At 40.5% G+C, this 27698-nt stretch overlaps 3 protein-coding genes across 6 annotated transcripts in view; 1 reads left to right on the top strand and 2 right to left on the bottom strand.

Moving 5' to 3' along the window:
* The window catches only part of LOC122292056 (DNA polymerase epsilon catalytic subunit A-like), a 61431-nt gene extending 41974 nt beyond the window's left edge, over positions 1-19457 (top strand). The window contains exons 36-41 of the mRNA XM_043100247.1: positions 36-102; positions 16273-16383; positions 16559-16729; positions 16825-17037; positions 18244-18350; positions 18912-19457. Of these exons, the coding sequence (XP_042956181.1) occupies positions 36-102; positions 16273-16383; positions 16559-16729; positions 16825-17037; positions 18244-18350; positions 18912-19272 (1030 nt within the window). The 3' untranslated portion in view covers positions 19273-19457. The remainder of the gene's footprint in view (positions 1-35; positions 103-16272; positions 16384-16558; positions 16730-16824; positions 17038-18243; positions 18351-18911) is intronic.
* Positions 19458-19768: 311 nt separating this feature from the next.
* Positions 19769-26831, bottom strand: LOC122292059 (1-deoxyxylulose-5-phosphate synthase YajO). 4 transcript variants are annotated; one of them, XM_043100250.1, is made up of 11 exons: positions 26694-26810; positions 23913-24050; positions 22708-23051; positions 22396-22480; positions 22067-22183; positions 21306-21370; positions 21129-21217; positions 20952-21031; positions 20457-20568; positions 20155-20274; positions 19769-20052 (listed from the first exon to the last, which is right to left on the bottom strand). In XM_043100250.1, the coding sequence occupies exons 3-11, from the start codon at positions 23015-23017 to the stop codon at positions 19867-19869; spliced, it is 1164 nt and encodes a 387-aa protein (XP_042956184.1). In that variant the 5' UTR covers positions 23018-23051; positions 23913-24050; positions 26694-26810; the 3' UTR covers positions 19769-19866. The 4 variants fall into 4 exon arrangements, with proteins under 4 accessions (XP_042956184.1, XP_042956183.1, XP_042956186.1 ...); XM_043100249.1 differs by lacking the exon at positions 23913-24050 and having other exon boundaries at positions 22708-23041; positions 26694-26831; XM_043100252.1 differs by lacking the exon at positions 23913-24050 and having other exon boundaries at positions 26694-26825.
* On the bottom strand, positions 24462-26830 carry LOC122292057. Its single transcript, XM_043100248.1, has 2 exons — positions 26694-26830; positions 24462-25980 (listed from the first exon to the last, which is right to left on the bottom strand). The coding sequence occupies exon 2, from the start codon at positions 25907-25909 to the stop codon at positions 24689-24691; it is 1221 nt and encodes a 406-aa protein (XP_042956182.1). The 5' UTR covers positions 25910-25980; positions 26694-26830; the 3' UTR covers positions 24462-24688.
* Positions 26832-27698: the final 867 nt, after the last annotated feature.

Below are 27698 nucleotides of genomic sequence, written 5' to 3'. Positions count from 1 at the left end.
TCGTCAACCCCATAATTTTTTATCTTCGTTTACAGAGACCTATTCGAGTGGATTGAGTTTGAGCCGCTGAATTTCTGGCATTCCCTGCTTTTCATGGATCAGGTTTTGTCACCTTCGCCTTGTTTGTAACTTAGTTTGTGCTAAATTCGATTTTTTGAGTTTTTTTTTATTATCTTTTATTTTAATAAGTTTTTTTTTTTATTTGTAAACAATTTTTTATTAATCAAAAGTGTAGGCAAGATCCCAAGTATATAGGACATATACAAGAGCAACACCTAAGCATGCTAGTTTAGTGGTACAAGGAATTCATGAAAGCTCATGCCATGAAAATCAATTACAATTGACCAATGGAGTAAAGTATTAAAAAATAAATCTCTAATCTCATCGATTGACCACTCTGTCTTCAAAACTTCTTTCATTCCTCTCCCTCTAAACGTACCACCATAGGCATATTGGGACCATCTTCCATATTAATGCAATTTGAGAGTTGACTCCAATGCCTCTCCAAGAAGCTAGGAGGTCGCTTACCCTTCTCGGCATTGTCCAAGCTAGTCCCAATTGATCAAAGACTTAATTCCACAAAGTCATGACAATCTCACAATGAAGTCATAGATGATGCTCTCCGCTCTTCTTACACATATAACACCAATCCGTGAGTATGATTCAACGTTTCCTCAAGTTGCCTAGAGTGAGAATCTTCCCCAAAGAAGCCATCCATATAAAAAATGCTGCCTTTGGAGGTGTCGTCTTCCAAATGCTCTTCCATGGGAATGGATTCGTGTTGTGTGTGGTCATGGTTTGGTAGAAAGAGTAGACTATGAATGTCTCTTTCTTAGAGGGGCACCAAAGATCTTGTCTTCAGCTTCCCCTAAACAAACAGGTGGAATACACAAGGTCAAAGAATGCCGAAAAAGCATCAATTTCCCAATCTTGTTCATCTCTGAGGAATGTAACATTCCACTAGGGAATACCATTGGTGATGATTGATAGATCTACAATTGAGGCTTCTTTCATTCTTGCTAAGCCATAAACTTGTGGATAAACTTCTTTGAGTGCCCCGTCGCCGCACCATACATCATGCCAAAAATTTTTTATAAGTAACAATATAGAATTTCATGAGGAGCGCGGAAGGGTGCTACCAAGTACACTAGAAGTATACATTGGAGAATGCCTATCTAAGAGGGGGAAAGAGAATGAGAGTTTAAAGTCCACAAAAGAAGAGAATATAGTAGTGTTGTGGATGGTTGACCATTCATACAAAGATTTAAGCATACATGGAAGCTCTTCAACTTAGGAGAGGCTTGGACTCGTCTCGTCAATGTGACTGGCAGGATATCAGTGCTATAGCAAGCGCCGTTTCTGCATGCACTTAGGGACTTGAGGAAGTTGCTGGCCTCCAAAAGGAAATTATCCTTTGGGTAATGATCGACGTGCAGAAACAAATGGGGGAGCTGCAATCTAACTTAAATTGGCTTAGACGCATGGTTGAGAAAGATAGAGGGTTGGGGGTGGGCCTAAGCCCTGGCCCAGGTGAGGCCTCTTCTTCCAGAGGTAAATAGCCCAGCATCGGGCCTTCTCTAGGGCCAGTCAACAAAGCTGGGTCATTGGGCTTAAGGGGGACAGCTAATTGGCCTGCGTGTGGGCTTAAGGGCCAGAATCTAGGTCATTGGACCCAAACCTCACGGGTCAATCTAAACGGTTCACGGGTTGCAACAAACAGGGTTGTTTGGAGGAAGTGTGAACTAGCCTCCCGTGCCACCATCGACGATGATAGGTCACAGTCAGCTATGCCGACGAAGTGCCAGATGGTGCTGATGAGGACATCAAAACCCTTAACGGCTCAGGCGACACCCATTGTGGTGGGACCGGAGTTGAGTTTGGCAACTCTGTGCACTTCCCTCGCCCTCGTCGTGGTGGGTCAAACATAGACCAGCTCAACTGTGGGTGCCAAAGGTTCGGCTGCATCAATGGAATCAGCTAGCCTGCTGGAAAGTGGTGTTTTATCAGTAGAGTTCCTGATGGGTTTTGTTCTGCCCTTGGGTGGGGTGATTTCTTGGGTTACAGAGGAGATGGACAGTCAAGTGGAGAGGGACATGGGAGATTCAGGGATTGTAGTGCCTTTTTCCCAAAATGAACAATCGAGTGGGGGATTGTGGACCCTACTCCATTATGTATCATTCACCCATAGGAGGTAGATTCAGATTGGCTCTTCAAGAAAGTGGTGGAACTTCAAGCTTGCTTTGGTATTTCTTGTGTTGGTTTTGAAGAATAGTTTAGAGCTCTCATTATTGCTATTGAAAACGTGATGGAGAACTCAAAAGGCAACAAAACGTGATGGAAAACTCAAAAGGCTTACCTGTTCAATAAATTATGATGCAAAGGAAGCGAAGGAGGGGGGCGGTGGAAGGGATAGACTGAAGGGGAGGGGCACGTTGTGTACTTATGAAGCGTAAGATCCTTTCTTGGAATGTGCGGGGGCTTAACGATCACAATAAGTGTCTCTATAGAAAAACCTTATTGCAGTCATGGGGGGTGGATGTGGTTTGCTTTCAAGAAACCAAATTACGGGTTATTGATAGAAGAATCATTCGTAGCTTGTGGGGGTGTCCGTATTGGTCTGGTTTGTCTTGGCCTCTTTGGGCGCATCGGGTGGTGTGCTTTTAATGTGGGATAAAAGGGTGGTGGAGGCAGTTGAGGATTGTGTGGGGAATTTTTCAGTTGCTTGTTTATTCAAGCATCTTCTAGATGGTGGGGAATGAGCCTTTGCGGGCATTTATGGCCCAAACTTGGATAGAGATAGAAGAGGACTTTGGGAGGAGTTGGCGGGTCTATATTATTAATGGGAGGTGTCGCGGTGTTTAGGTGGGGATTTCAACATTGTTTGTTTTCCTAGTGAGCGGTTGGGGAACTATCGCAACTTGTCAGCCATGGAAGAATTCTTTGAGTTCATTTTTGATTTGGACCTTATGGATCTCCCCCTCTCTGGGGGTGAGTTCACCTGGTCAAATAGCCGGGGATGGTCGAAATTGGATAGGTTCCTTGTTTCTTCATCATGGAAAGCCCTCTTTCCTGAGCTGTCACAGCGGTGTTTGCCTTAGATATGCTCCGATCACTTTCTTATTGTGCTAGATTGTGGAGGTATTCATGGGGGACGCTGACACTTCAAATTCGAAAATGTGGTTAGCAACTGATGGTTTTGTAGAGAAGGTGTGCACTTGGTGGCTTTCCTTTCAGTTCACAGGTACTCCCAGTTTTATTCTAGCCTGTAAACTTAAGGCGTTGAAGCAAGCCCTCAAGAAGTGAAATTGGTAAGTGTTCGGTAGCATTGATAATCGGAAAACTTCTCTTATGGAGGAACTACAGGAGTTAAAGGAAAAGGAATTGTTGGGAGACACTTCGGAGGAGACCATATTGAGGAAGAATTTATTTGGGACTGAATTGGAGAGTGTTATTGATGGAAGGGATGTCATGATGACAAAAATCCAGGGCCCTTTGGCTAAAAGAAGGCGATAAATGTACGAAGTTCTTCCATAAAGTGGCCAATTCTCATAGATTCCAATGCTATCGAAGTTCTTTAGTCAGGTACTCATGTGCTATCTTCCCCTACTGATTTAGACAATCATATTGTGCACTACTATGAGAACCTCCTCGGATCCAACCGGCTGGAGGCCGAAGCTTGATCGTTTGTTGTTTGAAACTATTGATTCACAGAGTGTGAGTTGGTTGGAACGACCGTTTGCTGAAGATGAGATTTATAAGGTAATTTGTGGCATGGCCAAGGGTAAAGCTCCAGGTCCAGATGGCTTCTCGATGGGATTCTTTCAAACTTGTTGGGATAATGTGAAAGGTGATGTTATGCAAGTTTTCTTGGAATTCTACTCTTTCATGAAGTTTGAGAAAAGCCTTAATGCGACCTTCATCACACTTATCTTGAAGAAACATGGGGTTACAACCATTGAGGATTTTCGTCTCCTAAGTCTTGAGAGCATAGTATATAAGATCATTGCGAAGCTTCTTGCTAACTGTGTTAGCCCGGTTCTGGAACATATTATTTCCAAGCCACAAAATGCATTATTCGGGGGAGACAAATTCTTAACTCGGTTCTTATTGCCAACCAATGCGTAGATCATCAGTTGCGGGAAGGTGTGCCTGGTATTCTATGCAAGCTTGACATGGAAAAGACTTATGACCATGTGAACTGAGATTCTCTCTTTTACTTGTTGGGGAGGTGTGGCTTTGGGAATACGTGGATTTCCTAGATTTGACATTGTGTCTCTACTGCACACTTTTTGGTGTTAGTAAATGGTACTCCAGCTGGTTTTTTTAACAGCTCACACAGTTTGAGACAAGACAACCCTCTGTCTCCGCTTCTCTTTGTTATTATTATGGAAGTACTTGGGCGGTTGGTGAAGGCAGCTGTTGGAGGAGGGTTCATGTCTAGTTTCTTGGTGGGTAATGGCACTAATGGATCTATTTCGCTCTCACACCTCTCTTTGGAAGATGACACTCTCCTCTTCTGCAAAGCGGATCATGGGCAGATTCAAGTGTTGCATGCCATGCTGTTATGTTTTGAAGCAGTTTCGGGGCTTAAGGTGAACCTTGAAAAATCCGAGATGGTGGCGGTGGGTGTGGTGCCTAATATCACTTGCTTGGCACACCCCTTAGATTTCAAAGTGTCGTCTCTGCCTATGAAATATTTGGGACTTCCTTTGGGGGCGACTTTTAAGGCTCAAGCTATTTGGGACGAGGTCGTGGAAAAAGTAGAGAAAATGATTGTTGGTTGGAAACGGATGTATTTATCGAAAGGAGGAAGACTCACTTTGATCAAGAGTACTTTAACCAATCTTGCTACATATTTTCTTTCTCTATTTCCACTGCCTGCAGGGGTGGTGAATAGGATTGAAAAATTATGTCGAACTTTTCTTGTGGGGAGGAATGGTGTAGGAAACGAAATTTCACCTTGTTAATTGGAGCAAAGTTTGTTTCCCGATACCTTATGGGGGCTTGGGTGTTTGCAATTTGAGGACTTTCAATAAAACTTTGTTCGGAAAATGGTTATGGAGGTATCATTTAGAGGAAGACTCGCTATGGAGGGTGATTCTTAATGCTAGATATGGAAGTGCCTAGGGGGGTTGGTGTTCTAATGTAGTGAGGGTGGGATATGGTGTGGGTCTTTGGAAATTTACTCAGCAGGGATGGCAGAGTTTCAAGGATCAAATCCGGTTTGTGGTAGGTGAGGGAACATGAGTCAGGTTTTGGAATGATGTTTGGTGCGGTGATTACGCTCTTCACAAGGCATTTCCAGCTTTGTATCGTATTGCAACTAACCGTGAGGCTTCAATGGCAGAGATGCGGGTTTTTTCCCATGGCTCTTACCAGTGGAATGTTCTCTTCAACAGGGACATTCACGACTAGGAATTGCACATTGTATCAGAATTTTTCAGGTTACTATACTCCTTGGGGAACACTACGCCGCAGGAGGATACGATACAGTGGAGGGCCAATGGTAGCAAGAAATGTATAGTTAAGAGGATACTACAAGATCTTGACAGCACAAGACCATGTTTCATTCCCTTGGAAGAGGATTTGGAGGTCTCGTGTGCCTTCCAAGGTAGTTTTCTTTGTATGGACTGCTGCTATTGGGAAGATTTTGATCACGGACAATCTAAAAAAAAGGGGACTCATTGTGATGGATTGGTGCTATTTGTGTAAAAAGCAAGGAGAATCCGTGGATCATCTACTCTTGCATTATGAGGTGACAAGGGGGCTATGGAATGAGATTTTCAAAAGGGTGGATGTTGCTTGGGTGATGCCGAGTAGTGGATTTATTGGCCTGCTGGAAGGAAATTCAAGGCTATCCTCAAGTGGCAAAAGTGTGGAAGATGATCCCATTGTGTATCATGTGGTGTACTTGGTTGGAAAGAAAAGAGCGATGCTTTGAAGATAGGGAACGCACTATGGTGGAATTTGAGAACTTTTTTATGCACAGTTTAATGCTTTGGTTTTCAGCCATTGTACTTGACGGAAACAATGTTCATGACTTTTTGTCTTTAATTTAGAATGTATTTAGGTGTTCTTCTGTATACTTCCTGTGTACATGGGCTATGCCTATTTCATTCATATCTGTAGATGAAATGGGGAGAAAACAATATTCACTTTATTATATCCACAGTGTACACACAAGCACATATATATACCCTAAAAGCAAGAGACACATATACCCCTATACAAACACATTATAGACAATATATTCTAACACACCCCCTCAAGCTGGGGCATATACATCATATAAACCCAGTTTGAAACAAATAGGTTTTAATCGACTCCAACACAAGGATTTAGTAAACACATCTGCGAGTTGATCTGCGGACTTCACAAAAGGCGTAGCAATGTCACCACTTAGTATCTTATCTCGAATGAAGTGACAATCAATCTCTATATGTTTAGTCCTCTCATGAAATACCGGGTTAGAGGCAATATGCAGTGCAGCTTGATTATCACAAAATAGCTGGAGAGGGATAGGAGCTGGAAACTCAATCTCTTGAAGAAAGTTTTGTAACCATGTCAGCTCACTAGTAGTATGTGCCATTGCCCTGTATTCTGCTTCCGCACTAGAACGAGCTACTATTGTTTGTTTCTTACTCTTCCATGTAACCAAGTTACCTCCTACAAAGGTACAATATCCAGTAGTAGATCTTCTATCTGAAGGAGATCCTGCCCAATCAGCATCTGAAAATGCTTCAACTCTAAGATGTCCATTGGGTCGATATAGTATTCCAAGACCAGGTGCTCGCTTGAGATAACGAAGAATATGAACTACAGCATCCCAATGTGAGATCCTAGGCGTTTGTAAAAATTGACTCAGTCACTCACTGCATAAGAGATGTCTGGTCTAGTGATGGTAAGATAGTTCAATTTCCCAACAAGTCTTTGATACATACTTGGATCTTTAAACAGCTCCCCTTCTTCTTTCAAGAATTTACGATTGGGATCCATAGGGGTGTCAATAGGTCGTGCACCCAACATGCCGGTTTCTTCTAACAAATCAAGTACATATTTCCTCTGAGATAGGTTGATGCCCTCTTTAGATCTACTGACTTCAATTCCAAGGAAATATCTAAGCTTGCCCAAGTCTTTCGTCTGAAACTGATCATGTAAAAATTGCTTTAGTCTAATAATTCCAGCAGAGTCACTCCCAGTAATTACAATATCATCCACGTATACAACCAATAAAATGTGACCTGCATCACTATGCAAGTGAAATACCGAGTGGTCTGTTTGGCATCTGTGAAGACCAAAGTTCAATACAGCATCAGAGAACCTTCCAAACCATGCTCGAGGAGATTGTTTCAAGCCGTATAATGCCTTTTTCAACCTGCATACAGCACCCGAGGTCGTGAATTTCGTAAGTGCACCCATTGTGGTCGCACTAACCACTCAGTGGATTATTGTTGGGATCTACATGGTAGACCATCTGGGTCTGCTAATCGGAATCTACATGGTAGACCATCTGGGTCTGCTAATCAAGCCACTGTTCAATACAGCATCAGAGAACCTTCCAAACCATGCTCGAGGAGATTGTTTCAAGCCGTATAATGCCTTTTTCAACCTGCATACAGTACCTCGATACTCCCCCTGAGCAACAAACCCAGGTGGTTGCTCCATATAAACTTCCTCATGCAAGTCGCCATGGAGGAATGCATTTTTTACATCCAGCTGAAATAAGAGCCAGTCTAAATTAGCAGCCAGAGAGATTAGCAGTCGGACAGAAGAGATTTTGGCAACTGGAGAGAATGTCTCTTCGTAGTCAATGCCATAGGTTTGAGTATAGCCCTTTGCAACCAGGCGGGCTTTCAGACGTTCCACAGAACCATTAGGATGAAATTTGATAGTGTATACCCATTTACAGCCAACAGGTTGTTTACTAGGTGGTAGTGGAACAAGATCCCATGTGCCATTATGATGAAGAGCATCCATTTCACTTTCCATAGCTGTCCTTTATCTCGGATCAGATAATGCATCCTGAAGTGTCTTAGGAATAGAGAGTTTTGAAACTTGAGATGTAAAACATGAGAATGAAGGGGATAAGGCATGATATGAAACAAATTGACTAATAGGATGTTGAGTAACACAAGAACGACTACCTTTGCGAAGAGCAATAGGTAGAGAGTCTGAAGTACTGGGTAACTCAAGATCGGAAGATGGAGGCACGACTGGTTGGGGCAACTCAAGATCTGAAGATGGAGGCACAACTGGTTGGGGCAACTCAAGATCTGAAGATGGAGGCACGACTGGTTGGGGCATGGGAGCCGGCGGCCGCAAGCGACGTGAGTAAACCTGCGGTTGTGAGGGAGATTGTGAGGGAGATAATGTAAGAGTAGGTAATGGTAGAGGGTCACACTCAACACTCAAAGATGTATTTGAAAAAAAAGGTATGGACTCAAAGAAGGTAACATCAGCACTTGTGAAATAGCGTCTAAGAGTAGGACTATAGCAGCGATATCCTTTTTGAGTCCGAGAATAACCAACAAAGAGACACTTGGTAGAACGGGGGTCAAGTTTATCAAAGCCTGGACCAAGGTTATGAACAAAGCAAACACATCCAAAGATTTTTGGTGGAAGAGAAAAAGGTGAAGATGACGGAAACAAGACGGAGAAGGGAGATGAACAATTAAGAACATGAAGGCAGACGATTAATAAGATGACAAGCAGTAAGAACACCATCACTCCAAAAACGTTTAGGAACATGCATATGTAGCAATAGTGCTCGGGTTACATCTAACAAATGCCGATTTTTGCGTTCTGCCACCCCATTCTGTTGGGGTGTATATGAACATGATGTTTGATGAACAATTCCTTTGTCACTTAGGTAAGTGGCAAAGGCACCAGATAGATATTCTCTACCATTAGCAGAATGCAAAATCTGAACCTTTTTATTAAACTTAGTTTTAATTTGTTTCCAGAACATTTGAAATATGGAAAGAAGTTCAGATCTAGCCTTTATCAAAAACAACCATGTCACACGAGAGTAGTCATCAACAAATGTAACAAAATATTGAAACTTGTTTGATTCAATGTTGATTGGTCCCCATATATCAGAGTGAACCAATTCAAAAGGACTCCATGCACGTTTATCAATATGAGGAACAAAAGACACACGATGGTGTTTACTAAGTTGACACGCTTCACAAGAAAAGGGAGACACACTCCCCAAGTTCTTAATTTGACACTTCAAAAGAGAAAGTGAGGGATGACCCAGGCGACAGTGCCATTCAAAAGCAGATGATGAGGGGGTTGTAAGAGCTCGAGTGGGTGACTGTTGAACATCAAGATAATACAGACCACCAGCTTCATGCCCCGTACCAATCTTGTTCCCCGTCTTGAGATCCTAAAAAACAAATGAAGAGGGATAAAAAGTCACTGAACATTGTAGACTTTGAGTAATCCTACTAATAGACAACAAACTAAAAGGAAAACTCGGAGCATGTAGGACAGATGACAAGGATATGGAATCAGTGAGTTTAGTGGATCCAATGCCTGTAACTTTAGCAAGAGAACCATTAGCAAGAGTGACACTTTTTACAGATGGTACAGTATTTAACTTAGACAGGACAGAAGACAAACCAGTTAAATGTTCGTTAGCTCCTGAATCAATGATCCATGGACCTTGAGTGGGTGAGACAAGACATGCAGATGCTATACCTGAGTGGGTAAGAGTAGCTGTGGAAGATGAAGCCCATGTGTGACCCAAAAACCGCTCATACTCATCCTTTGATATACTGATCATATCTGAAGATCTGTTGGAGCTCGTTGACTGTGGATCATCTTGAACAGTGGCTTGATTAGCAGACCCAGATGGTCTACCATGTAGATTCCGATTAGCAGACCCAGATGGTCTACCATGTAGATCCCAACAATAATCCACTGAGTGGTTAGTGCGACCACAATGGGTGCACTTATGAAATTCACGACCTCGAGTGCGATTATCTCTTCCCCCACGTGCACCCCCACGTGCACCTCTTCCACTCTGACCTCCACGTCCAGCAGGAGCAACATAGGAAGCAGTTAAAGCAGATCTCTCGTTACTCTGATCAGAAGATAATGTAGCTCGTTGAAGTCGAGAGAATACATCAGGAAATGACGGAAGCTGTGGACTTGCCAAAATCTGAGAACGCACTGACTCATATTCCGGTTTTAAGCCAACAAGAAAGCGAACAATATTAAAATCTTCTCGTTGTTTTAGCATACTTGGAACATCAGAAGTGACGGGTTGATACACTTTGAGTTCTTCACATATGCCCATCACTTGAGAATAATATTCTTCCAGGCCCAAAGCATTTTGTTCCAACGCGAAGAATTGTTTACACAACTCATAAATACGAGTTATGTTTCCAGCACCTGAATACATCTGTTTAAGATGCCCCCACACCTCTTGAGCAGTGTCAAAATGTATTAAACTTGAGCAGATACTAGGTTCAATACTAGTCAACATCAGAGATAATATTTGAGCATCTTCCTGCTCCCATTGAGCAAATGTAGGACTAGTCGAAGCAGGAATAGGATCAATCAGATGAGTACGACGAAGACCCTTGCCTTTTAAAAACATCTCAACGGATCTTGACCACAACATGTAATTCTTTCCATTTAACTTCACCGAAGTCATAGGCATACTAATATTTGGTGCAAGTGACATTGACTCAAATTTGTTTGCCATGGGAAATATACCAATATATCACAACAATCCACTTAGAAACAAAGATTTCACATAAAAATCATGAAACGTGGACCAAAACTGGAAAAAAACAATCTGGAAACGTAGAAATCCAGATTAAAAACCCAAATCCCGAGCCTGTATCAGGTGAAATAAGTCTGAACCGGTCAAAAAAGCGTTGTACCGGTTCGGAACCGGTATGTATCGGCCTGAAAGTGGCCGGAACCGGACTGTATCGGCCGAAATCGGCTCTGTTTCGGCCGGTATCGGGCTTGTTTCGGCCGGTATATGGCCGATATGTGCCTGTCTCGGATCGGACCCAGTATAAGGCCGATATGCACTGTCTCGGATCGGGTCCGGGTCGGACTCGGATCGGGTCCGGGTCGGTCTCGGATCGGGTCCGGGTCTGGCTTGTTTGGGCTGCGTCGGATAAGCCTATCCTAACCGAGGATAGGTTTAATCTATCCGTGTTACCAAACACGTTTTATTCCAACCCGGAATAAATCTCTACACAGGTTCAGGAGTATTCCTACTCCAGAACTGGAATACGAGTTTACCTGCAACCAAACGGAACTGGATCGGCGGACGGTAACCCCTTCCGGCGGCTGGAGACGACGGCAACCAAGCTCGGGGACAACAGACTCGGCCGGCGAGCTCACCCCTGGTGTCCAGTACCCGAGATGATGCCGGAAATTGGCCGGAAAACACTTCAACCACCACACGGCGCCGGCGAGCACAAATACCACACAGAAACACGCCGGAGAACACGATGAGCTCACAAACTACACTCGAAAACACTCTCAACCCATTCAGAACTCGGATTCGTGAGAATCGGCTCTGATACCATGTAGATGAAATGGGGAGAAAACAATATTCACTTTATTATATCCACAGTGTACACACAAGCACATATATATACCCTAAAAGCAAGAGACACATATACCCCTATACAAACACATTATAGACAATATATTCTAACAATATCAATATAATTTACTTCTTACGTATCCAAAAAACATAATAAACATAGGGTTTTCTTGAAAATATGCATACTCAATAATACATACGTAAATGACAAGAACATGAACTTATCTTTCATTGGTCATAGGTCGGTACCCATTGTTGGCCCCCGTGAGTTAGGGCTAGCGAATCTAAGTAGATTCTGATTTTGCCAATGGCCATGGGTTGTGGAATCCATACATAAGGAAGACACATTGGGTACACTACCAACATATACAACCTGGCAATGCAATATGCTGATAATATATGGTACTGTCTTCATACCATAACATAGGCCATTACATATTTTATCATTCATACTTCATCATAATCATACTTGCATTCTTGTCATATCATAGATTTCAAGTGAAATCGCATTCTGTCATAAAATGTCGTGACACATGTTCCTCACATAAAATCATGATTTTTCATAAATATTTTGATGCACAACTCCTTTCATAAAACTATGAATTTTCATAAATAATTTAATACATAAATCTTCACATAAATCATGAATTTTAATAAAATACTTAATGCATGTCTTGCAACTAACACGAAACTTATGCATAAAAAATAATGATATTTATGATTGGGGTACATAAAAAGGAGCTTCCAATGTAGGGCGTACATGCATAATATTTTTATAAAATGCATGCCGTTTACCGTACATACGTGTAAGGGTATGATCATGCTACTTACCTCGCAGCGTTAATCCAATATTTCCATAATGGAATTGAAAACGTGAGGGATGCTGGTGGACTAGAGGTGCTTTGCGTGATTTTGGGTAAGCAGAAACTACACTCAGGCTTGAAGAAGAATGAGATATATGTAAAGTGCATGGGGCTGATTGTATGTACATAAGGAGTTGGTTTAAGAGTTTTAATTGGAAGATGATTTGTAGAATTGTACAAGAGTTCTATTGGGGCATGAATCCTAGTGGAAGGTGGAGACGTGCATGGCTTAGAGTTTGAGAAGGCAGTTGGTTAAAGAGTTTTAACATGAAGATGGCTTGTAGAGTTGTATCTCTGTTGGAATAGGATGTCGACGAGTTTGAGTTCGAGTTCGAGTTGGACTCGGTCACGATCATTCAAGAAGCGAGTTTGAATTTAAAAACATGATCTAGTAGTTCATTCAATGTAGGATTAGCGATGATTGACACTGCGTAGGAGACTTCAATCAGTGATGATTTTTAATTGAAATAAATTTCGAATGGCCGAATTCTAAAAGGAGTTTAACTCATTCAATAAATAATAAATGAGATTTAACTTAGTTATTGAGCTTAATTAAAACTCTTAATCAACCTCAATAATTTATCACTCTTGGGCTTATCCAATATGGCCCATTTGATATAATTTAGGCCCAATAAAAATTATCAATATTCCGAATTAGAATTATTGGGCCGGGTCGTTACAATTGGCCCTTTCAGTTTTGCTTTACTTTTAAAGAAGTTAGGAGATTGAGAATTGGATAGACTGATTCCACTTACCAATCTTGTATTGGTCTTGTAATAGTCTCCAATGTTGACTGTGATTATTAACTCGGTAGACATCAGCCACTAAGGCCTCCCTACTAGATATTTTGAATAGTTTTGAATATATTTCCTCCAACACTTGATCTCCTCCCATACATCATGCCAAAGTGAATTCTAAATGAGAGGTGCTATAATGAGGTTAGAGGTGCACATGGTGTGGGGGTGTGGAAAAATATTAGGAGTGGTTGGAGAGATTTTGCCAAATATGTTAGTTTTGTAGTTGGTGTTGGTTCTAGGATTAGTTTTTGGCATGATTCATGGTGTGGTGGTAGGGGACCTTAAGGTTGCTTTTCCAAGTCTTCTGGGGATCACTCAGAATCAGGATGCTTTAGTGGCAGATGTTTTGGATTGCTCGAGTGGTTTCCCCTCAATGGAATGCACATTTTTCTAGAGCAGCGAATGATTGGAAAATGGATGCAATTTATGATCTGTTTGAATTTTTTGTATGATACAAGTATTGGTTGGGCTGAGACAGACAAGACGGTTTGGATTCATACCGGAAATAAGAAGTTCACAATACGCTTTATGTACAATCTGTTGTCTACCCAGAATGTTGTGCACTCTTTTCCTTGGGAGTGTGTATGGAGCAGTAAGGTGCCTTCAAAGGTTGATTTCTTTGTTGGACTGCTTCTGTTGGGAAAATTCTGACGCTGGACAATCTTAGGAAGCATGGATTAATTGTTATGGATTGGTACTACATGTGGACAAATGTGGCGAATCAGTGGATCATTCGTTACTTCATTGTGATGGCGAGGGTGTTATGGTATGAGGTCTTTAATAGGATTGGAGTGGTGTGGGTGGTGTCTGGGTTGATCTTTTCGCTTGTTGGGAAGGTCTTAGGGATAACTCTCAAATTGCCGCTGTTTTGAACATGTTCCCTTTGTCTTGTGTGGTTTATTTGGTTCAATTGTTTTGAAGATAAATACCGCTTAGTGGATGAACATGGATGTTTCTTTTTTAACACCTTATTTTTTTGGGCTTCAGCCATTGTATTCAATGGAACTAGTGTCCATGATTTCCTTGTTTCTTTTTTTAGTTCTTGACTTGTAACGAGGTTACTGTATTTGTATACTTGTTGCATGTTGAGCTATGCCTATTTACTTGTCTCAATAAAACTTTTAATTGCCTATAAAAAAATATTTCCACCACCGATCACCACATGTGCTCCCTCTCTGTTGCAAACTGTGACAACTATTTGCCTAGTAATGCTCGATCAAACACAACCAAGTACGCCAATTAAGTAGATGGTAGTTGTACTTGCCATCTACACCACCACAAATGAAATCTCGTTGACGTTTTCTCAAACTGTTTGATCACATCTTTGGGATGGGGAAAAAGGTACAACAAATATGCAGGAAGGTTAGAGAGGATGCTCTTGATAAATGTGATCTGGCCTCCTTTTGACAGGTAAAGCCGCTTCCACCTCACCAATCTTTATTCCATCTCAAAGATACTGTCCCTTTTGCAACAGCCAGACTGAGGAACCTGGGCTCGTGGGCTCAGAGGGTTTAATGGCTCATAGAAATTCTTCTCATTCTCATCGATAGGAATCAAATCAGCAGAGGAGGATGTTTGTTTTCTGCGATCTTTTAACACAGCCAGCTCTTTGAGATTTTCTGGAACTACCTTCCCCAGCTGCTGCCTTTCCCCCATTCTAATTTTCCATTCAGTTACTTCATTACACATCCCATGCCCATCAAATCTCGGGACCACCAACACTGGTTACAATCCCTGGCCCCGCCCCCCAGGGGGGCCGAAAAGACCCCCCCCCCCCCCCCCCCCCCCCCCAACCCCAACAAAAGATATCTCTGTTTGGCACTTTGTGTTTGACTCTCACAACCTACCCCTTTCATATCAACTGTCATGCCTGCCTTCAGATGCCCCATCACACTCATTCCCCTCAGAGATGTTCTCTGGTTCTATGCTTATGATCCTTGGCATAACCTCCTTTTCAGTATTCATTGAGATCCATAGAGAGGTTGGCTTTGGCTTCCTCAACTTTGAGCATTACTTCCTCTGCACAAATAGAGCATTGATAGAGGGTTGTTGGCATTTTCTGACCCACATTCCCTCTACCATTGTTGCTGAAGGCTGGAGATTTTCTATTCTTCTCCATTGTATCTTGAGTCGGGAGAACTAGACCTAGAACCCTTGGGGCTGCTCCTACTCCCTGTTTTAATTCTCCATACAATCAGCATTGATAAAAGCACGCTTTAGCACAAAGTGTGAAGCCAAGGCTGAAACGTTTTGCTTACCCAAAGCAAACCGCATTTACAAAAGAATTTGCCACCCTGTTTCCTCTAAGGTTATCCACCCCTTACATGCGGGACCTTCTGGTATGGCTATTAGCCCCTTATCCCACCTCTATCATACTCGTGAATGGCCAAGTATTTACCATGGTTATTAGTGACAATGTGCAATGGATACAGTGTACCTTGCATGGATCCTTACCTTTGAGTTTTTCTAATATATTATATCTGTATCCATCTCACTTTATAGTTCACCCTATATTTTGCACTTCATAAATATGGAATACCATAAATTTTGGTGTAATTTATCATTTTAAATTTTTAGGGTTGTTTAGGCTTTAGGTTGCGTGACCCAGAGCTAAATACTAGCTGCTACAGTCATGCCCGGATATCTGTATCTGTTTGGGGATGGGTCAGTCCTGTATGTTTCTAGAATTGACTTTTAAGATCCTTATGCTGGAGTATGCATCTTAATAATAAAGAAGACATGTCTTGTCTTTTTGTTTAACTGGAGTGAAAAACTGAGTAAAATAAATTGTTTATATTATCATCCTTCCTCAGTTGATATAACTTAAGCATCAATGCCTTACTGACAAAATCTTCCAACTTGGTGTGAAAATTGAGAGGAGTAACGACAAAAACAAAGCATTAGGATATTTGTGACTTGGAGCTGTTATGCCTTGGCTATTAAGATTATTCTCATTTTCTTTGTTCACCTTGATCATGTCCATCGTCCATCAATGCATATAGACCTAAAATATTTGGTTGTTTTAATTTTATAGTATAACTATGGTGGAATTCCGGCCAAAGCTGATGATATCATACATGATGATTCTCAAGTGGATATTGTGTCATGCTGGAATATCGCTGAATATTTGCCCAAGAAAATCCAGGTAAGCTTCTCTATAATATTTTTGCGGTCCAACGGGATGCAACCTTGATGAACTTCCCAGTAAAGTAATATACTGTGCTTTAGTTCTATCAGTTAAATGTGATACTTACCATACAATTGATTTTGGGGGATTCATCTTCTTCCCATGCTGAGTAGTTATTCTGTTCTTCCTGCAGGATCATTTTGTTTTCATTGTCTCACAGTTCTTGTATATTCCTTGGAGTTATGCACAAAAGCAAGTTGCAATAAGAGCCTCTTTGCGGGATGGCAACTCCTGCACACCATCTGTAACTGTTGCAGCTAATGACACTTTTGAATCACATATGACAGAATATCTTAGAGAGCAGGTACAAATGGGAATGCTAATATCCAGAGGTTGGACGCCCTTTGATTCCTCTTTGTGTGTATATAGTAATTGTTTTTTATCATTAAAATTCTGCAGATCAGCTCTTACTTCACAGACAAACTTCTGGGTACCCTTCGTGATACCATTCTTCATATGAAGGGAGTGAGCAATGCTGAAAATGACCTGCATACGTCTTCTGGCCTTCAACAATTCACTGATAAAACCCACAAAGGGGATGCTGGGCTGGAGTTCATTAAGCATGTGTGTGCTGTTCTGGCCCTGGATGAAAATGTCCAACACGATGTTCTGGTAATACTTGTTCTACTGATCAAGTCATTATATTGTAAAAATCAAATTCAGTCAGTATTTCAATTTAATATAATTTTGACTCATAGGAACATTTGTGCTGTATGCTTCACATCTTCGCATTTGCAGAGAAACGTTGTAAATAGATGTTTCATCCAGTGATTAGTGGGTTTACCGTTTGCTATTATTTTCAACCTTTTTCATTGTTATTATTGCTCCGAACGGCAATCCTACTTCTAGTAGTAATTGCTCATTAGAAAAGGTTTAAGTGGTACCTAATAGTTTTTTAGTATAATGCACGCCTATTTGATTTCTTTGGCTTTTCCTTGGGTCTATGACCGAAGGTACACACACAGACTAAAACACACATATGTAGTACTTGCTCAATCTTATCTGCTTCACTCGAGGTTTTTAATTACTTGGAGATTTTCTTATATCGAATTATTGAATTTATTTTAATTTTAGAATCATATGATTTTTATAGCCAGTATTGAGGACCAAAATATCTTATCTGGAATTCTGGCTGTGGCAAGGTTGTTCTTGGACAATTAATGCACCTCCAAAGTCTTTTTTTAACGGAAAAATCTTCTTGTCATCCTCACACTTCACACACTACATTTATTTTAATTTTTTTTTTCATTTTTTCTATAATAAATATGTAGTATGTGGATGATAAATAGAATAATTTAATTAGTTTAATAAGAATAAAATAAAAAAAATAAAAAATAATATTTTAATATATAAAGTGTGGTGTGGGATGATGTGTAGCATTCCTCCTTTTTAACTGACCTGGAACCTCACTAAGGTATGGTCCTTCAGACCCATCCTGGGGAGTAAACCCCAGATACACAGTAAGGGCTTTTGTAGGCTGACTGGTTGGCAATTGACTTAGAGACGGCTCTAGAAATTGAAAGATTGAGGAATAGGATCAAGGTAACCAGAGTAGTTCATATATACCAAGGACAAAACTTTATTTATGAATCAGTGTGCATGTGATGTTGGACTGATGGAGTTTTCTTTTCTCATGCAACTTTCAGATTTTTGCCTCTTCAGCTTCTAAGTTATATATTATTTGCAACTGAAATCTTCTGGACTTCCCCCATCTTCAGAATATCAGCTCTTTCTGACAATTGGAACGAGTTGAAATGTTCTATTTGAGTCTGCTTGGGCTCTGAAGTGATATTTTGATGATCTGCCCCTATTCTACAGGTGATGAGAAAGAATCTATTAAAATACATTCATGTGAGGGAGTTTGCTCCAGAAGCTGAGTTTCATGATCCTTGCCCATCCTTCATCTTGCCAAATGTCATATGCAGGTTAGATTTTTCTTAAAAGGATTCTGAAGAATAGAAGTGTTTTTTCGTTTCCTAAGTTTTGGGCTAATTATACTAATGGAAATATACACAACTCGCTCATGTTTATTGTTGCATTGCCACAGTAATCCAAGTAATATATGCTCCAGATACTAAAACTGTATTGTTGGTACAAGTACTCCTGGAGAAAATTTATGGGAAAAGAGTGAAATTTGTTAAACTACATTTGAACGAGCCTCGAATAAATTCAACAATTCAGTTTATCATTATTAATAGACAGGAGACATTTCCTTAAGAGACTTGTGTGACTCTGAATCATGGCAAAACTAGAGGAAGTATTGTGGCAGGAGGAACTGTGGATGGTTGGATTATGTGAATTATGCTCAATTTATTTGGGGGCTTCTTGAATTTAAGCTCAGACGTGCTTAATCCTTGTTTGATAAGAGTAAAAAAAAACAAGTTATTCTTTCCTTCACTCTCTTTTAAATCCTTGTATCAAATTTTCACATTTAACCTCTTCTCAACTTTGAAGAAATTGCTGATTATTGATCATTTTTCTTGCAGCTACTGCAATGACTGCAGAGACCTAGACTTATGCCGTGACTCAGTTTTAGTGGATCAGGAGTGGCGCTGTGCCGTGCCACAATGTGGCCAGCCTTATGATCGTGAGGTCATGGAGAACGCTCTTCTTCAAATTGTACGACAAAGAGAACGCATCTACCACTTGCAGGATCTGGTGTGCCTTAGGTGCCAACAGGTGAAAGCTGCACATTTAGCTGAGCAATGCGCATGTGCTGGCTCATTTAGATGCAAGGAAGATTTGAATGACTTCCGTAGTAAAATGCAGATTTTCTTGAACATTGCTATTCATCAGAAATTTCAACTTCTCCAAGAGTGTACCTCATGGATTTTAGAACTTCGTTAGCTCTTCGTGTTTGCCTTTGCCCTTGTGAATTCTTATATATGATTGATCAAGGTTGGCAGTTACAATAAAGAAATTAAAACTGGAATGGCGGAGTGTAGAATTGTTGGATACCAAAGTACTGAGGAATAATTTTAAGTAATATTGAAAATCAAGGCAAAATGAAAACGGTGAGGTAGTTGGTTAAAGATTGTTGTCGCTACAACTTTTATTTTTTGTATATTTCGTATGATGTAATAGAGCAGAAAAGTAGAGGGGATTTATTCAGTTTTTGAAATTAATAATGTTTTAAAGTTGAACTGACGAAACAATGCTTCGAAGTGAAGGCTGAAGAAAATATAGTAAACAATTTACCATATTCCACTGAATAATATTGTGCCCCAAACATTACGTCTATAATTTTTTTTAACCAAAAAAAATAAAAAAAAAAAACAAAATTCTGGGTAGAACCAAAAAGGAAAGTACAACGAACAAATTCAAGTAAGATTTACAACACACGTTAACACAAAAATGAGCGAAGTATTTTATTTTTATTTTTTTATACTCGAATAAAGGCAATTAAAGTGAGAAGAACATGTAAGTCTACACTGTCTAGTCTCATATACGCCTATATTCATCTCCACAGTCACCAATTACACGAAGGAGATCTTTCCCTTTTTTTGTGACTTCTTGTATGCTGTTTATATCGTCCTCGTCGAGATCAAGAGAAAAGATAGCATTTGCGTCGTTGATGTGTTCTGACAGCCCAAGTCTAACGCCAATCATTGATCCTGCCACTGTGGGCTGCCATATCCGAAAGCAAATAAAAATAAAAACGGGGGTACTTCTCAATGTGGCCTATCCAAAAAAAGGGGAAAAATAAAAAAATGTGGAAACTGATTTTACCTGATCTAGAATATATTTCACTGCAACAGTTGGGATCGAAACCTTGTGTTTAGATGCTACTTTTTTAAGCGTTTGAAGCAGGGCTTGGAACAGGCTCCATCCTCCCCAGGCATCAACCATCTGCCATATATTGCAAAGTTTTAAACAAAGATTTGGATATATCAACATCATGCACAAAATTCAAATTCCACTAACCCATTCCCCCCTCCCCAAAATAATTTTACAAAATTTGCATTACCTAACAGAGTTTTACAATTTTCAGAATCGCTATGACTGGGTAGTTGTGTTAAAAGACTTTATACCCTTTTGTACTTCTGGAGGGAGGGTGTGTTTAATGGAGGGCCAGCAAAAGGGATTGCTAAGTTGGTGTCAAGAAACTTCTCAGATAACAGACCGCCCATTACTGTTCCATACCTGCATTAATATTACATTACAGAAAGAGAAATGTGAAGGAATGTTTAGTTGTCTAGCAGGGACAATATAAAAAAACCCTACATCAATCTGAACATCTAAGTTGGGCATCCCCCTAAAGGGCTATATTTTGGTCATCAAACCAAGATGAATGACTTATGTTTAAATTATAGGATTGTCTTGATTTGAACCTACTGTCATTCATTTTTAATTATAGGATTGTCTTGATTTGAACCTACTGCAGAAGGGGAGGGGGGGGGGGGGGGGGGGGGGGTTGGGGATGATTGACTAGATAATATTGTTGTGTGCGCATATGCATTTGTGTGTGTGTGTGTGTGTGTGTGTGTGAGAGAGAGAGAGAGAGAGAGAAAGAGAGAGAGAGAAACGTTATAAGTTTGACTCCTGTAAGCTGACAAAGCTCTGCCATTTTCTGTTGAGGACGCATGTCAACAATTGAATGTTGCACCTAAAAAGATTGTATTAATAATGCATTAGAATATAAAATGCAACACAAGGAATTATGAAAACATATTTAAGAAAAGAAACAATATATCTAGTATTACCTGATTGCTTACAATGGGAATTTCATTTTCAAGGATTATTTGCAATCTTTCTGTATCAAAATTTGTTAAAGCAACTGTCTTGATTTTACCTGTAAACCACTTGCTGAAATAATCTAATCAAGTCGAGGAATGCGATCTCTGGTATTAATTGCAAATTAATGAGAGAAATGACACTACCTTCTGCTTTCAGATCTGCAAGGTGTTTTAGTGCATCGAGGTAACCAGGATTTGAATAGTCCCACCTATTTCAGAAATACAGAAGACTACTATCAGACAATACACTGGAAAGAAACTAGCTTACTCTTCGCTGTCTATTATTTCATATACGTTGGAATGCAAGTAAAAAGCCATAAATTGTCTTTTTTTGAGTTAATCAAATCAAAGAACACAAATAAACTAAGTTGTATGGGGCAGGATAGCACCAAGCAAAACAAATCATGAATGACAATCTACAGAGTGATGGTGACTTATACATGGCAGAGTATTCCATTCTACATCAAACTAGATACTAGTGGGATTTTTTGAAATCATTATTTAGATTTACCTTCGTGTATAAGTTAGTTTCACCATAATTGTGTAGGAAATTTATGTCATTATCAAATCCTGTTGAGGTTTGTAGGGCTTGAAGTTAACAGATACTGCCCTTCTGAATGCTTATTTTTTGTAGGCGCAATTTAGAACACTTGTAGGTTTTGTAGCATGGGCACTCCAATAAAAATTATTACCCTGTCATGCATAGCTGAGATAAGCATTATTACTTAGTCTACGTTTGTAATTTCGCAGCTATAAATAATAATGGTTGGTTTGGAATCATTTTCAAACTAGACAACAAAACATGATATTGGGTAATTGAGTAATTGCATCACTAGAAAAACCATGCTACCATATCAATCAACTTAAAAAGATATGCTAGGAATGGAATATGTGTGTGTGGGTACCAATGAAACTGAAGCATATCCAAGGAAGCCACGTCCATTCTCTTCCGCGAAACATTGATGCTCTCCCTCACATAGCTACTTGTCATCTTAACTGGTGGTGGCACCCATTTTGTAAGACTGCATCACATAATAGAACAGACAATGAGGCAAACATACTGTAAAGTTTCATTTCTACATTGTCCACAACATGCAGAATAATGAATCAAAAGGCTTTAACTTCTTTCTATGCAACAAACGATGTAAACTGGATTGATGTTGCTCCAATAAATATAATTACAGGATAATGATGGCATGTAATATCTATGTCCAATATACTGGTAGTAACTCACCCTCTGACCTTATCCAAAAACTCTGGCGGGCGCTCTCGACGAACTCGATTGATAAAGATGCCATATAAGTCTTCAGCAGGCCCATCTACAATATCATAATAACAATTAGAGACAAACCCTAATTCTTGGTCAAGCAGTGACAAACGAGAGGCCATGTGGTCTGGTTATTTAGGCAACAATCTGTCACAGAAAGTTGGATATGGCCCAATCAAAATCTCCCATGTAAACTAAAAAAAAGGTGAGGCAAGAACTTCGACCATTTTTGCCTGAGAGAGCAGCAGTGAGCAGCATACATAGAGACCCTCCACTTACAGTGATCAGCCATGTCGAAGGTGGAGAGGCCTGCATCAGCGTATCGGAGCATGGCCTCGACAGCGTCATCTCGATCAATTCGGCCCCAACCACCACTAGTCTGCCACATCCCATTCAGGACTCGGCATATATCCAGCGAATCATTCCCGTTCTGGACAGTGACTCGCTGGGCCTCCACGGTTCCCTCAAAGCACCTCACCGAGTTTGCTTGCGACTTACGACGAGTTGCGGTCTTCGCCCTGGTAGTGGTGGATTTGAGATGGGTGATATTGGTGAAGATAGTTGGGTGTAGGGTCACTGCCATTGCCATCCGCACAAGTGGGGCAGTTGAAACCTGGAAACAACTAAACACACAACACTGAATAAGAAGAAACTCAAGAAAATACAAGGATGGCACCCGCGGGGGGGGGTTGCATATTTGGGTCTCTAATAACCTGTTTTAGTTTTCTTCTAAACAAAGAGTTATTGAAGCAATTTATTTAACAAATAAACGGCATAGCGTAAACCAAGTTTAGAGAACTGCATCACAATTCAAGAAAACCAAGCCATAAAATTCCGATCCTATAGTCCGGTCTCTAATATTGAAGCAATTAACAGATAAATGGCATAGCTTAAACCCAGTTTGGAGTACCGCATCATGATTCAAGAAAACCAAGCCATAGAATTCCAATCCTATATGCTTTGAAATGAAGCTGTTTCTACAGGTTTTCAATGTGACTGCGGATCAACATAGTGTAAATTAAGACCCCATGTGGCACAGACACAGAGAGAGAGAGAGAGAGAGAGAGAGAGAGAGAGAGAGAGAGAGAGAGAGAGAGAGAGAGAGAGAGAGAGAGAGAGAGAGAGAATGCCGGTGAAAGTGACTGGAGCATGTGAGTAGGAAAAACTAGTACATCGCCAGAAACTTAACTGAAGATATTTTCTTAGAGTTAATTATTAAAAAAAAAAAAAAATTCTTGAGTTTCTTCTTATTCTGTGTTCATGTGTTGTGTGTCTGGTAGTTTCCAGGTTTCAACCACTTGTGATTTAATTGAACCCTTGGGTCTCTGTAATAGGGTAATAAGAAAACAATCATGGATGGCACAGGAAACTTTCATCACATAATAAGATCGACCCCTAAACATCTGATGAAAATAAGTTGCCATCTTTCAACACCAAAACTAATGCCAGACAAAATAGTTAGGTGAAAATTAATATTTAACTACCGGTATAACTAAGATTTGTTATTGTGTTTTTGGACTCCAGTGGATTCACAGCCTGCTATGGAGGAGACTATTCTGGTTGGTGATGATCTGGTGTTGGGCCCACCGTCACCTCTCATTTGACCAGACTTTGCCTCACACCTGCTCAAAGGAGTTGATTTATGTGATGGGATTCTGAGAATTCTATTCCTCTGTAAGTATTGCATTTTTAGTTCATTGGCTGGGTAACAGATAAACATTGTTTCTCATAACTTCCTTTGATATCCTCGCAACATGTATATATACAATTCTTTTATATGTACCTTATATATGGAATAAAATCAATCAAACCTGGATTCTAATAGAATCAGATCTATCTCTATTCAGTGCAGTAGAATAAAATTCAAATGCAGTAGTTTGTAACTTGAGCAGCGGAAGCTTCAAATTGATAAGGACAGATTCAATCACATTTGGATCCAAATTTTAACCATTGACAGCCCTATGCATAGAAGCATATTGAGAAGAATATGGAAACCAAAATGCCAAAAAGAAAAGGATAGCCACTCAATCAAGGGATGGAAAAGTTCTACTCTAATATATGGCCATTTGATAAGTTCAAAATTATATAACAATTGGGTTCTAACTCTATGGATCATCACAATCATGCTTATCAAGTAATACTTTTTGTCCAGCTACCCTTACACAGAAACAAGCTCAGTTCTACTAACTTGTTTTTGCTACGTAACTCAACTTTTGTACACAAAATACACTTTATCATTTGTAATAGAAACTTCGACACTTTAGTCTTCAAAACGACCCAACCAGTTGGTTATGGTTCTAGCAAGTTGTCTAGTCTCATTCAAGGAAAGAGTTTTAAGCCCCTGAGCAATGGCATCTGCTGGAGTATACACATAACCCACTTGCCACTTTGGTTCCTGTGCACATGGCGTGATGTGATTACCACTCAATTGAACCTTTTCCAGTGTCCCACCCATGAACTCCACACGAGACTTCAATGCCTCCTCCAGAAGGTCCGTCTCATCTATGGTGTCAAAGCTGAACTTTACCAACAGGGTGTGTTGGACATTGTATGAGCTCTTGCAACGATCACGATTCTCAGATGGATTTGGCCTGAACTCTGATATCCCTTGAGTGACCTGATTTAGTACCGATGGCAACTGATCAACAAATTTGTTTAGTGAAACTAAGGATTCCCGATCACCTTCAGGAATCATTGCTCCAGCTACATCAAGTAGCATCTTCCATGCATCTTCCGAGGCACTCCTAGTCATCGCATAAACGGGAGATGCTTCAACAACTGGCATGATTTGACGAACCAAAGGACCCAGCTGCTCAAAGTAAGGCACTGCCTCTGTTGCTGGCTTGTTGTTGTACGAGATTATGACATTTGCCTTTGGTACTTTCTCAGAGAAATAGCTTCCCACAAGTACCTGGAGAAGCGCACCATTGCTATGGCCGACAGAAAAAAGAGGAAGGCCAGCAAGTTGGGCAGGTGTTAAATTGGCATGAGGCAATCCAGAAGCGAGCACCGAGTCCAAGCAGGCATTGAACCTCTCGTAAACCTGTGCAGCAGCCTGGGCGTGGTCGAAAGTTACATTGTAAGGTACCAAAATGATGAGAAACCCTTCCTGTGCCAATTGCTCGATTAGGTAGCTGTAGGTGACTTCAGGAACAGCTCCAATGAATGCACCGCCCAGGAACTTGATAATTGCACGTGGCTTTGTACCACTGGGTGGAGCAATCACCAAACAGGAATCTTGCCTCCTATAAAACCTACCATTATTGGAAGTAATTTGGGAGCTGCTGCTGCTCACCTCATAGACATGCCCATTGGTAGTCAGACCAAAGGAGGTGGAGGAGGAGGAGGGCCGGCTTGCTGCTACAACCGTTCCATTTCTGGGAGCAGTAGGAGAGAATTTGTGTCCATAATGCCTGGTGAGATTTTTTGGGGAGATGCTTCTGTATTTCATACCCATAGCAGAGCACATGGCAAATTCCATTTCTCGAATACAATCTAGCTCTCGCTTACTTCCTTGAACTCAGTTTGTGTCTCTGATCTTGCAATTGTTGTCTGAAATAAGCCTGGGTTTAATCTTGCTTTGGTAGAAACTAGTTTCTGTTATTGTTTTATCATTTATGTGTTCTATAGTGCTAAGACAGTGTCATTCTACCATGTCAAATGTCTGTATAGAATAGTTTGTGCCTAGAGGTGAAAACCATCCGAGCCAACTATTCAGGATTTTCAAGTTCGGCTTGGATATGCTGGGGCATGTTTGAACTCAAATTGGGCTCAAATAATATATGAGCAGGCCATGTTTGAGCTAAATCATTGGCATTTAAGGAGCATCTAAAGCTACTTGGATAGTTTTAAATTAGATAAGTATCAGCAGTGTTCTAATTATGCTGGACAAAACGGTAAAAAGTGGACAACTGTTGCTACCAGTAAAGGGTTTGAAAAGCATGGTTGTGAAGTAACTGAACAGTGCAGTACGCTGTCAGAGAAAAGGTCGACCGTAATCAGCCCTAATCCAGCAATCGAAACCGCCCCCAGCCGCCCAGAGCGGGCGGTTTTTTTTTTTTTTTTCCCATAATTGTGCATGCAATATGCCCCAAAGAAAAATAGCAACTCCCAATGGCAAATATCATCAAACAGAAATATAGCAAAAATCAACGGAACGAAACGTTCAAGAGAGTCAATGACTCAGAATGAAACATGGAGACAAGTTAGATCTTAGAGAGAGAGAGAGAGAGAGAGAGAGAGAGAGAGAGAGAGAGAGAAATTACCTGTGGCAAGGCGTTGGTGGTGCTCGGCGTGAAGACAAACGGACTGAAATGAAGTGGAGAGAAGTCGAAAGCCTGAAAGATATGAATGCTGTGGAACTGAAAAGATAAGCAAACGGTAGGATCTCAAAATTAGTAAATAAAGATATTAAATAAACAATGCTATTTTCCCTCTCATTTTAACCGTATTTAAATTTTTTTTTTTAATTTTTTCCTTTTTATTTACTGATTGAGAAAATGATTATTAGTACATTGATTTTTTTATGAGTTCTTCTATATAGAAGCCAATGTAGTAGTGGACTCACTTCGTGGCTTCTTCTATTTAAAAAATAAATAAAAATCAAAACGTATCGTTTTGAATCAATTTGAAATATTGTTTCATTTTTCATCCCTATTCGAAATCAGTTTGCGAATCACCCTCCTCCCTCTATAGCAACCCGTGGATTGCTTCACCTACCCAACACCTCCCGACGATGACATGTCTCTCGTCAATGCATTTCTTTTGCATCGCTTCTCCGTCAGCCCAGCACTGCCGTTCTCCACGAGTTCGTTGAGCGGAGCAAACCAGGTCAACATCCCCCGAAACCCATCACCCTTCCTCACCAAGAACCCGCGTCTTTTTCCTCTTCCCAGCACCACCTTGCGACGGTGACTCTATTCAACGCCACCTCTCGAGTCTCCTATGTCTACCCAGCACCGCCACTCTCCATGAGTTGATTTAATAGACCAAATGAGCTAAGTTCCAATAGCTCTATTTCGGCAAATGGATTGAGAAGTTTCGTAGGTAAATATTTTACTATTTTCCCCATCCATAACATTATGTTCTTCATGTGTACATCAAGATTTGACTTCTTTGTTTTTTAAGATTGGTATGGTAGCTTAGGGCATGGAGAAAAATCTCAGCTTTTGCTTGGCTTCTGTTAGGCTTGAATGATTGTGGATTGTAATATAAAAATATCAACTTTTGCTTCGTTTCTATTAGTTTTGAATATGGAGGAATGCAATACT

This window comes from Carya illinoinensis, chromosome 13 (assembly GCF_018687715.1).
Source record: "Carya illinoinensis cultivar Pawnee chromosome 13, C.illinoinensisPawnee_v1, whole genome shotgun sequence".
NCBI lineage: Eukaryota > Viridiplantae > Streptophyta > Magnoliopsida > Fagales > Juglandaceae > Carya > Carya illinoinensis.
The sequence above is the reverse complement of the archived record's forward strand: the minus strand, read 5'-3'. Positions and strand labels throughout refer to the sequence as shown.